We start from the raw sequence: 12627 nt of genomic DNA, 5'->3' as shown, positions 1-12627 counted from the left end.
CAGAGAATGAAAATATGGTTCTGAATCCTGATGAGGAGTAAGTAGCCAGTGCTTTATACTACACAAACTGCGAACTGTATTTAACGATAACATTTAGAATTAGCATTTTATTACGTTCGGAGTCTAATGAAAGGCTTAAATTTTTCATATAAATAATTTTCAGTCCAGTAATTAACTTCTATGGATTTGTTTTAGGAAAATAATATATATACGCCTAGTGTTACGGACAGATTAAAGAAAAGTTAGATACTCGTTATTACTTTTGTATGTAAGTCATTGGAAGTTATTATGGCTTGACGACCATACATACGTCATCGATTATCAATTTCAATTAGTAATTTTAAAAAGTGAACTAATAGGGCATTAATCCAGTCCTAGAAAAGTCCATGTGATGTGAAAAATACTAGTGCTATTATAAAACAAGCCGAAAGATAATTAAATAAATCAGTATGGGCGAAGTTATGAGGGTGGGGGAATAATTGCGAGAATGGAAGGCAAGCTATTGATGACTCACTGTGTTCGGTTCCAAAAGACAGTTTCTTCATCCCCCACCTCATTTCCCTTGTTTGAGCGTGTCTCAGTTTACAAATGCGTTCGACTATCAACAAATTATTGTTACTTGTGGTAGCCGCTTGGCTGGAAAAATGCCAGGAATCCTTACTGCTGTATGTTGTAATATTCAACTGCGTCATTGGGTGATTTTCCATGTTTCCTTATAAAAAATATTGAGTGCGAAAAATTTTCCCCTTGTAGGCTTTCTAGTAAAGGACGATATACAATATGGCTCTCCTGCAAACAAAACATTCAGTAAATATATGATGACATAAATTATTATTGTTCCACGTAGGCATTTCTTGTTTTTGAATGTTACTTGTTTCTATGCAAGTTTGTACGTGCATGCATGTGTATGCCCGTATCTCGTGCTGTACTTACATTCTGGAATTAGACTTGTCATATTAGTGTACAATAAAACTCTCTTACATCATATCCCACACTTACTGATTAGTTTGCGAACAGTGGTAGTGTTTATAGGCAGGATTATAGAATTAACTGAATATGTCACTACCTTTAAAGAGAAATTCATCAACATTTTGAGCGGAACACACAACTATAAAATTGTACTCAAATATTAGAGCCAAAATAGGAAATTTCGTTACTTTTGGAATTTTGATACTCGACATGTCACAAATATATTTTGTTTTAATCTTTGCAGGACAGTCACCAAATCGTACGCCAAACTTCAGCCACCAATCCAACTGCTGGAAACGGAAGCCGGTGTTTTTCATTGGTCCACGGAAGTGTCTGACACCATCATCATAGAAAACAACATCGTTGAAAACTTAATAAAATGACGTATGAAATGAGCAGTATTCAACAGGAAAGAGAGGTATTTAGAACAAACATTTATCGCTGATTTAGAATTTTTGTAATAAAACGTTTGAACCTATTTGAAGCCAACAACAACCTGCTAGAACCTAGTAAGAGCCATAATATACTCTCATGACATACTTAATGTTCCATCAGTACAACATGGCAGGCAGTCCGAAGAAATAGTTATCAAACAGCTAGAAGACCAGGAAAAAATTAATATAAGTAAAGCTGGTCTTTTTATTGACCAAGAACACCCATTTCTTGCCGCAACATCCGATGTCCTTGTTGGCGAAGGCCGTCTCGTAGAAATTAAGTGTCCTGCTTCGGCATATGGAATGGACATAAATGAAGCCATGCGAGAAGGCAAAATAAAGTATTTGAAATATTCTGAAGAAAGTCCTACTGTCATTTCATTTAAAAAAGATCATGAATATTTCTATCAAGTCCAGAATCAGCTTCACATAACCAGAAGGGATATTTGCTAGTTAGGCATCTGTACTTCGAGCCAAAAGAAATTAAAAGTACCTATTGGAAATTTTCAGAGACGACACATTCTGGAAAGAAAAAATGGAGCCAAAACTCGTTTTATTTTACACACTATGCGTTCTTCCGGAATTAGTTGATCCTAGACACACAAGAAATATGGAAATTCGGGATCCACCGCACATAACAGAGGCTATCAGAAGCCATAAGATAAAATGCATGGGAAAACGAAGATAGTCCGAAACAAAACCGAATATTACACCCTGATTACATTAAACGTGAACATTTTTCAAGCTTTTGCAGAACTTTCAAGAAAATGTTGGTCTTGGATAATCATTCAAACTAATTTTTATAGTGACCTGTTTGATTTATCAATCTAAGTCGCCTGCTCACTTAGCTTCATAAACTGTCACCTTTCATACTGGAAATTATTCTTGCTCATTGTTTCCATGAACCTTCATTTTTAGTATGCCAGCACCTACATGTGCATAAGAAAGTATAGGCCGTGTGGTCACGTTCAGTGCCTACCTATAGAATCATTACCGTAATTATTTTGGACATGTAAAAAAATAAAATGTCTTACCTATAATGTAAGTTTTAAAGCTGAGTTAATCTTTCCAGAATGGTTAAATGCTCAAGTGAGCAATGGTGCTTCAAAATTATAGAAGACATTGCTTGTTTAGCTGAATAAATACTGAGGTGGTCGTAACTGTTACTTAGTTTGAAGGAAATAATTCATTTGGCAGCCAATTGAGAAATTTGTAAAATTTGTAAATGAGAAACAAGAGAATTTCCTAAAAAGAGTGTTCGGTATGCATAAACTTCTTGTCTTGTAAGTCCTAACAAAAAGGAGAAACGAAATAAATTTCGTTAAATAATGTATAATAGCGACCATAAAAATATTTTGCTTCAGTGGTAAGCAAAATTAAATTCTGTGTTTTGTTGTTTTAAAAGTGTGTGTGCATTAAATCAAATAGTATAAATGCCTGTCTAGTTAAAAATATAAAGCTTATGTACATTTTTTGTGCGTCACAGGTAAAACCAATTTGTGTGTATTTCTACTAAACTTGTTTAAATAATCTGTTGTCGTTTACTGTATCGGATTTGTAAAATTATTTCTATTTAAGCATTTGTTTCTCTTAAGTACCTCTCTAAAGGCCATCTACATACTTTTAAGATTGTTGGACTTTTCTGCAAACAGTTTTGAAAAAAAATTTGTGATGTAAAAATATTTGTGTTTGAAATGTCTATTATACCGTACAGTTTTTTTTTAATTTGTCTTTCTTGGAAGTAAATCGTGCGCACGTTGGTTTAATTTATAGTGCTCTTTTTAAATTTCTTTGTCTTTTATAACATAATGAACATTGTCTATTGGTGTGAAACAAAATGTATGAATTACATGTGAAATAAATACATGTTTTTTAATGTGTAATTATGTAACGATTTCTTGTATAGTGCCTTTTTCTACCACGTCCAAATAAAATATATGCTACCTGCATGATAACTCATTGCCATGACACAAGTGAAACAATTATAAAGGAGATTTTTCCATCTTATAAAGTCACGAACACTTTTTTTTTTAAATAATACATAAGATGTATGTATTTCGAAACGCTTTTACAACTATCATTGACAGATGCGAGTTATAAAAAATACATAACATCGATTCGGGAAATATATTTAACTTCGGCAAGATTTGTTTGCAGAATAAGGTAAGTTAATGTTTCTTGGAGGATATGTAACGTTTAATATCCACGTGACTTCGAAAATTACGATGTAATGTCACTTTTCCCATTTCATGTAAAAGTTTGTGTTTTTAGCAAAAACAAAGTAATGCATTTTATCTTTTTTTTTTACTTATGAACTACTAAACACGCGTAAAAAATATGCTACCATTACGATAAACATACTTTTCGCGTTATTTGACATTTGAGTTGAATGAAACGTGTGTAGCCACTGTTAGCTCGCGCGGCGCTCCGCTCCTACGGGGAAGGCAGGCAGGCAGGTAGCAATGCTGTCGAGACATCCCGACCCGTACCGCGCCGTCATGAGGAGGGAATGACCACGGAGTGAGGGAGGGTAAACCGAGTCTATCCCCTCCACCGACATCATTTCGCCAGGACGCGCTCCTAGTAGGCCACTCCTCCAAGGCTAAACTCCGCCCAGGCTAGAGGTATTTTGTGCTGCTCGCGCCGGATTCTGAGTAGCCGCTTCCCTATATACCACTCTTAATGATTGAACTTCAGTGCCCTTGACATGACCTTGATGACCTAGAGTCAGTTATAAACAAGGAGAAAATGTTGTTACATAATGGGCCAATTGCATGTAACCAGCTCGTGTCCTTGTTATCGACCTCTGAGCGTTCTAGCTAGTTGCATTTAGCCTGGAGTGTAATTAATTATACAAAATAATTGTGGCTCTAGCCATAGCATTCTGAATAGTGTAAATTTTGTTTGTGTTGGTTGAAAGCATGTTGTGGAGAGCCAATTGGGAATGAGAAAACGTGTGTGTGTGTGTGTGTGTTTTGCGTGCGGCAGAGCGGTGGAGGACAAAGATGTGGGGCCGCTGATCAAGACGGTGATGACGCGATGCATCCACTGCACTCGCTGCATCAGGTTTGCCTCGGAAGTGGCGGGAGTGGACGACCTTGGCACCACGGGGCGTGGCGCTGACATGCAGGTGTGTCGCCTGTCTGTGCGGTGTTAGGCTACAGCGAAACCACCTTTCTAATAATTTCCAATTCGTTTAGTTTATTGGAATTTTGTGCTGAAATACAAGTTATATCATGGAATTAAGTAGCGTCTAACCAAAACTTAGTATAAATCATAAAAAAAAAAGTTTTCTTTTAATGTTTGAGATTCAAGCAATGTCATTTCCGGACAAAAAAAATTGAACCAAAGTGAATGAATCAGAAAAATTAATTTCATTTGGTTTATTGTGCATCTTTTATTGAATCACTTTTAAACCACGAGTGCTTGCTAATTTATTTTTATTGTTTGGAATGTATCTTTTTTAAATTAAAAAGTGTCGAAATGTCTTAGTAGGCTGATTTCTTTAACCCAAATGTGAATGCTTAGTGAAATATATAAGTACAGATTTAAACAATGTTCTATAAATATTACAAAATAATTTACTCAAAAAATTGAAAAATGTTTGAACATAATGACAAACTGTTTTTCAAGCACAAGACAATTTTACTTTATTTGCTGGCTAACTTAAAAAAAAAAACCCTGCGGAATCATGTCATCATCATTGAGTTTTCAAAGATGGTGGTAAAATGATAAATTCAAAATAACCGTAGTATATATAATATAATTCCAGTTATGCTGAAAATAATGTAAATTAGGTAATTGATCACAGTACTTTTTAACATTGATGTATAACATAAAGAAAAGAATGTTACATAATTCCTTCAAAATGTGTCAAAAGCATAATGAATAGCTGTTTTCAATCTAAAATGCCAAAATTAGCATTATTATTAGTATTTTAGCAATTTATATTTTCTTCGGGCCTCTTGTTAATGCTTCATTTGCTAAGCAGGGGAATCAATTAGTGTTGGAGTATTTGTGGTATTGATCTGATGCTTTGTGAGTGTGTTTTGATCCTGTGTGCTGATGTGTGTGTGTGTGTGTGTGTGACCAGGTGGGGACCTACGTGGAGAAGATGTTCCTCTCCGAGCTGTCGGGCAACGTGATAGACCTGTGTCCCGTCGGGGCTCTCACGTCCAAACCGTACGCCTTCACCGCCCGCCCGTGGGAGACGCGCAAGACGGACAGCATCGACGTCCTGGACGCAGTGGGCAGCAACATCGTGGTCACCACTCGCACCGGCGAGGTCCTGCGGATCCTGCCCCGGGTCAACGAGGTACGTGCCGTTATCTTTATCTCCACGTAATGCTAGGCTTTTGGGAATACTGTTTTTTTTGTTTAATTAATATTGTATTTTTAATGAAATATATAATATTTTTTCAAATATAATTTCAACATGCAGTAAAACACTTTTTTCACACTTCATAGGAGTACAAGAAAAAATGATCCAAAATACATTTAAATTAAAAGGAGAACCATACGTTTTGTATTAATCTTGTTATATAAATAAATATAACTATTATTCCTACATTAAATATTAAGGAAAATATATATAAAAATCAGAATGTTTTATATATTATTTACCATTATGGAACCATAATAGAGAGGTGTAAATGTAAAATAAAATAAAAATAAAAGAAACTGGTAATGCAGTTACCTATTTACTCATTTACTTATTTTAAAGGAAGGTAAAGTGATGTGAATGTCTTAGTCATTTGGGACAAGATTATAAATATAGTGAATTACGATGAAAACAAAATAACATTGAAAATGATGTTAAAACACAGCATAATGTATGTCGCTACACCAAATATTGCTGAAATACAAGTTATATCATGGAATTAAGTAGCATTTAACCAAAACTTAATATAAATCATAAAAAAAAAGTTTTCTTTTAATGTTGGAAATTCAAGCAATGTCATTTCCGGACAAAAAATTGAACCAAAGTGAATGAATCAGAAAAATTAATTTAATTTGTTTTATTGTGCATCTCTTATTGAATCACTTTTAAACCACAAGTGCTCGTTAATTTATTTTTATTGTTTGGAATGTATCTGTTTTAAATCAATTTATTACAAATTATTTTATTATAAAAATTAAGAATATAAATTTTGGTTTCTTTTTTGGCGGGGTAAGTAATACAAAACAGTTTAAAAAAAACAATAACACAGAAATCTTCTGTTTTAAAAACAAAATTGGACTAAATATAAAACCATAAAATCTTGTGTCTATTTAATTAGTCATTGTCATATTGAAGAAATAAAGATGCCATCTAATTTTTGTTGTGAATGGAAAATTTGTGGTTAACTGAGTAACGAGAACCTAGATACAATTTTTAAGAATCATAAATGAACCGAGAAAAAAGTAGAACACACAAATCAATAGTAGAAACAATGTGATTTAGCTTCTGATTTAATACTGGTACCTACTTGCCAATTAGTGCATATGAAGTGTGAGCTCAACACTAGTAATAAAAGTGTTGAGTATTGCAGGTTTTAAAGAGGGATTTAAGGGGTCAATTCAGTGGTAGTTATGAGAGGAGTGATAGGAGTGTTCCCCCCTCCCCTTTCTTCCTGTACACATTTGGATCTAAATACTAGTCTAAAAAATGCAAGAGATAAAAAGAAATAATTTACTTCATAACTTTGATGGGTATATTTTTGCAAAATATTCCCATCAAAGTTATGAATATTTTATGGAAAATTACTACAAATAGGAAGAAAAATGCAAAATATTTTTATTAATTAACATCAATAACAAATTTTTATGGATGAGATAAATGAGTTAATATAGCCTGTTAATATCTTATTATTTTTCAAAAATTTAGGATTTTCCATTTAACTGGGACGTATACCTTACCACCCAAAAGCCTCCATCATTCCCTAGATTCCAAACAGGGTGTGCCCCTGTGTATGTTCAGGAGATAAACGAGGAGTGGCTGTCCGACAAGTCGAGGTTTGCGTGCGACGGCCTGAAGCGGCAGCGCCTCGTCACGCCCATGGTGAAGAACAACCGCGGGGAGCTGGTGGCCGTCGACTGGGAGGACGCCCTCGTGACGGTGGCCAAGGTGCTCAAGTCCGTGCCCGGGGACAGCATCGCGGCCGTGGCGGGCGGCCTGGCCGATGCGGAGGTGCGTCAGCTCCCCTCATAGTTGCCCTATGCACGACGAGAAGACTGCGTGCCGGTTCAGAGCCTTCCGCTTGGAGGAGATACCAGCTTGTGCAGATATTCTTTCATCAATTTTCTGAATCATTCAAGTTTAAGGATTGAAATTTTTATTCCTCTATGGCTAGTCTTAATGACAGGTTTGGTAGTTCCAACTAGTTGACACGGTACAGTGCCACTGAATTAACAAAGTATCAAGCTTCCTTAAAAAAGTTGCTCATGTCACTATAAACCTGTGGTTTGTATGTACTTCAATTTTGAGTTTGAGCTGAATACTTAGTCAGTGCTCTAACTTGTCACAGGCTGTTAAACAGGTAAATTTTGAGTTTTTCTAAAAATAATGGTTTTGAAACTTATGTAAAATAATTTTTAATGGTGTAATTAAGTTATTCCCTTTCTGGTTGTCTCCCAACCATGAAAACCAGGAAAACTGGCAAGAATTTAATGTGATGGATAACTGACCAGGAAAATACTGTGAATTTCCAGATAAAACTGGGAATGTTTTGTTAATTCTTTCCTCTTTAAGAAGGTTGCGCCATGTTTTTTTGTTTTTTTTGTTTGACAGTGAACATCTTTGTGAGCTAACACATATTGCTGGAATCGTACTAGCATGTCAGTGTGATTTTTAGGATGCGATAGAACAGAAAAATACGTAGATTCATGCCCGCCCCTTCTACTTAACCATTTTAAGTTCTGCCAGCGATATTTATGACAGTTCAGGCAATTATCTTACCCTGTGGGTTCAAAAAAATAAAGGTTGCTTCAGAGTAAAAAAAAAAATTCGCTCCTTTCACCCAGCGCAGCACACACGGCACGCTGGCTGCCGGCCAACCTCCCCTGTATTCCCCTTCATCATCCTTCTAACTGTTCCACAACAAAGCGATGTTCCACCAAGAACACAGCTGAAAAAAAAAAGACTGCATACAAGCATATACGCCTATGCTAAAATGGGCTGCAGGGAGGTGAATTCCATGTAAGCTAAGAGAAAAAAATAGAGATTCAGACCAGCTATTATTTTTTGTATGACACTTACTTCAAAATATTTTGGCTAAAGGCTCTACAGTAGCCAAATTAGAATTAATTTGAACACAGAGTATCATTTCATCAAGAGCATTAAGGGCCCCTCCTACCTGGGCTTACATATGGTGTGCAGAGATTCAGGAGAAACAACACAATTTGAAAACTACTAGAGATATCTGAGTGTGGTCTGTTTATGAAAAGCATTTAAGAGTTCGCTGAGGAACGATAAGTGGTTTGGTTTCCAGATTAAGTTTTTAAACTGTATTTTTAAGAGAGTTAAAATGGCTAAAAGGAGTGTTTTCAGAGTAATTTTTAGGTATAAAATAACTGGTAAAGATTCTTAAAAGCACTTGAGAGACTTGCATCACACCTTTTTCTTCATTTCTCCGCCATATAATGTTACGGTCACCGCTCAAATTTCATAGTTGTCCTATGCACGATGAGAAGACTGCATGCTAATTCAGAGCCTTGAGCTTAGAGGCAATACGCGCTAGACGCAGCAATGAGCGTCACACTTATCATCCTGCCTCACTGACACAGATACACCCCTGATGAGGTGAGACCCGTAAGAGACTCAGAATACAAAAGAATTTATGTTTCAGGTACAGTATGTAACAGATAAAGGACTACAAAAATTTTTTAATACATTAAATATTCAACAAGAGATTATACAACAGTACGTGTACTTTCCAGGTAGTAAGTTACATTTGACTGTACCTTATGTGATCATAAACTTCCAAGAATTAATGAGTAAGAAAAAAATGTGCAAACAAATACACACTCAGTCAGTGAGGGGTAGACGAAAGCTAATCATTATCCCAAAAAAAAGTTATGGAGAAACACTATAGAGACAAGTCAAGTAGTCGCGCAAAGCGATGCACAAAGGCTGATCATGGCAAAAAATATAAGAGCTTACACAGATCAAATTAACATCCAAATCAAACACACTTTAACCAAAACCATAATTTGGAAGTTGGTGGTGTTCAGAAGAGGAATTAAGACAGGAAGTTAAGAATTATCACAAATTAGACTGTATGGTTTTACTAACACATAACCCAATGTTAACCGCATATATAAATTACATTGTTGCCATGCCACACTTTGACACGCCCACTGCGACACCCAAAGAATTAAAACTTATTAAATTAATTAAATGATGGACTATTAGGGATTACACCCCTTTTAAGCATTTTGGGCACATAGACCCGATGAAAACTCAGGTGAGTGGAGGACGAGTAACAAGGAGTGAACGAGTGAAATGAGAGAAGGTCGGGATGGAGGGAAATGCAAGATCATCGATCAGCCCCAAGGAACCAGAAAAATTTCTTCTAATGTTCATAGCGCCAGTACACTATTATCAACTATATACTTTTTTTTAACTGTGCATGTTAAAGGTACAATTTTTGTTCTAGTGTAATACAACTTGCCATTACTGCAAGTAATGATACAGTTGCACATCTGAAAATTTAAATTATGTTAATGATTACTACCCAATTTGATTCAAACTTAAATACATGTGTAGTTACTCAGACTTGACTCGACTTCAAAAACCTGTAATTGCAGGTTTACTAAAAAAACACCAAAAACTATATGTTGGTGTCGCACAACCTTTTACACACATACATAATCTAATTACATGTTTGAACGTTAATATTGTGTTTAGTTATTTGTTTTTGTGTTTCCAGTCATTGATAGCACTGAAGGATCTAATGAACAGATTAGGTTCAGAAGCTGTTTGCACGGAACAAACGTTTCCTCTTGAGGGATCTGGATCAGATCTGCGTTCAAACTACCTTCTCAACAACAGAATAGCAGGTGAGAATTTAGTCTGAAATTTTAATGAATAATATTAAGTTATATTTCATTAGGCAAGTTATGAAAAAAATGGTGAGAGTTAATTTTTACGGTGTGCGGTGCGCAACAAAATTTTCACAGGATGAAAAAAATAACTACATACAAATAAAAATTATATCTGTGCTTTTAAATCTTATATTTTAGTGATTTATATTGAATATTAGTGATAGAAATTGTGTTTCTAAACTTTTTCAAGTGGATTTATATTTGTGAGGTTATGGTCCCACATTACCTATAATTTATTTGATTTAAAAATTATTACATTACTATTAAAGAAATGATTAAAATTGATAAATTTGAATACATTTCAGCATATTTATTGATTTTAATTATTAATTAAAATTTATTTTGATTTTTTTTACAAAATTGTGATTAATTTTATACATATGTGTATATTAATATTGAATACTGAGAATTTATTAAAATTTTTTATGTGATTGAATTTTATATTTTACCAACCTTGTTTATGATATAACTCCAGCCCTTTTATTATATTATTTCCATCAATTATAAGCATGCAAAGTTAAAGTTATTTTTTATTATACCAAGTAAGTATAACTTCTAATGTGCGTACATATGTATACGCAACAATTTTTTTAAAATTATTATTGGTAATTACAGTGGTATACATTTGATTTTCAATTGTTTAAGAATACTGCAGATCAATTTGCATGTAGGTATGTTAATTTCCAGTTCTTGTAAAGACATGGACAATATATATGTATATATACATAAATTATTATGTATATATAAATCTTGACAGAATCTTCCTTTTATTGCTATCAATAAGAAATTTTCTCAGCTGATAAACAAAACCCTAAAGCAGGTAAAGGAATAATGTGAATCCGGAAAAGTCTTATACGCTTGTGATATAAATTACGGAAATGTATTGAATTATGGGATGTGAGGTGGTACTGTAATCAGCATAAATGTTTGAAATGTTTTATTTGTGTAGTTAGAGACATATTGTATTAGGGATTTTTTCGTTTTCATTTGTATACCTTATTTTATTTGCTACTCATACTTTTTGGCCACGTGAACAGATGCAACGGGAAAATTCTCATTGAAGTAATGCTGTTGCGTCAGAATCAGGAGTAAGGGGTGCATTTTTCTGACATTTAAAATGTAATGATTTGTAACATAAAATTTAAAAATAAATGGTCTTAAAACTTGTCTTTTATTGTAACAAAATTGGTTTAACAATAGCCATCGTCAACAATAAAAATGTGCATTTTGCTTATTAACTTTATGTAAACATAATAATATCATTATTATATGTAGATGCTTCAGTTTTTGAGGTTTTGTAATTTGTAACACAATTCTTTCTCAGAAAGTGTGAGCCTTTGGTGTGTCCTGGATGGTGGATGTTTTGCCAAAGTATGTGGGTGACGCCTGCACGTGCTTGCAGGCGTGGAGGAAGCAGACCTTGTCCTGCTCATCGGGACGAACCCACGTTTCGAGGCTCCTCTGTTCAACTCCCGCATCCGCAAGTCCTACCTGCACAACGAGCTCGACGTGGCTTTGATTGGGCCGCCTGTGGATCTGACGTACGAATACGAGGTGAAGGCCAGTGACACGTGATGAGTGGAATACAGAGTTTCAATTGGAATCACTGAAACTGATTTTTTTTTTTGAGGTTATGTTCCATAAAAGTAGGAATTTGTATTGTTCGATGGATGTGTGGGCTATCATTTCAGTAGGCTTTCAGTAGAGAAAAGCTTATAGGGTGAATTGCAATAAAACTGAAATAACACCAAAAAGTATGTGAAAACACAACATAACATCAAAATGCAAGTTAATACACCATTTACTAATCCGGCACCAATTAAACACTCATGTTGAGATTTTTCAGGAAGAATTCTGGCTCGTGACCTTGGCTGCCAGGTTGCGTTGTTGTCCTGCCTGCTCTTATAGTTTACCCAGAGTTTATCGTTACTGTCTGTTTTCATTTCACTTCATTTGTTTCCGCTCTTCTAGAGTTAACATTTTTCATTTTACTAGAATGTTTTCGTGATGATTTTTGAAGGGATCTGAATCACTGATGTAACGGAATATCTGAGACTTTTTAAACATTTAATATTCATGTGTATTGTTTGGAACAGCTTATTACAAATTGGTATAAATACAATTGCTCCGTATATTAATT

At 34.8% G+C, this 12627-nt stretch overlaps 1 protein-coding gene across 2 annotated transcripts in view; it reads left to right on the top strand.

Moving 5' to 3' along the window:
* The window catches only part of LOC134533790 (NADH-ubiquinone oxidoreductase 75 kDa subunit, mitochondrial), a 43572-nt gene that overhangs the window by 14897 nt on the left and 16048 nt on the right, over nucleotides 1-12627 (top strand). For both annotated transcript variants that reach the window (XM_063371448.1, XM_063371449.1), the window contains exons 5-9: nucleotides 4392-4533; nucleotides 5497-5718; nucleotides 7363-7572; nucleotides 10313-10442; nucleotides 11890-12041. In XM_063371448.1, the coding sequence (XP_063227518.1) occupies nucleotides 4392-4533; nucleotides 5497-5718; nucleotides 7363-7572; nucleotides 10313-10442; nucleotides 11890-12041 (856 nt within the window). The remainder of the gene's footprint in view (nucleotides 1-4391; nucleotides 4534-5496; nucleotides 5719-7362; nucleotides 7573-10312; nucleotides 10443-11889; nucleotides 12042-12627) is intronic.

This window comes from Bacillus rossius, chromosome 7 (assembly GCF_032445375.1).
Source record: "Bacillus rossius redtenbacheri isolate Brsri chromosome 7, Brsri_v3, whole genome shotgun sequence".
Lineage (NCBI taxonomy): Eukaryota > Metazoa > Arthropoda > Insecta > Phasmatodea > Bacillidae > Bacillus > Bacillus rossius.
This window is presented reverse-complemented; position numbering and strand designations above follow the sequence as displayed.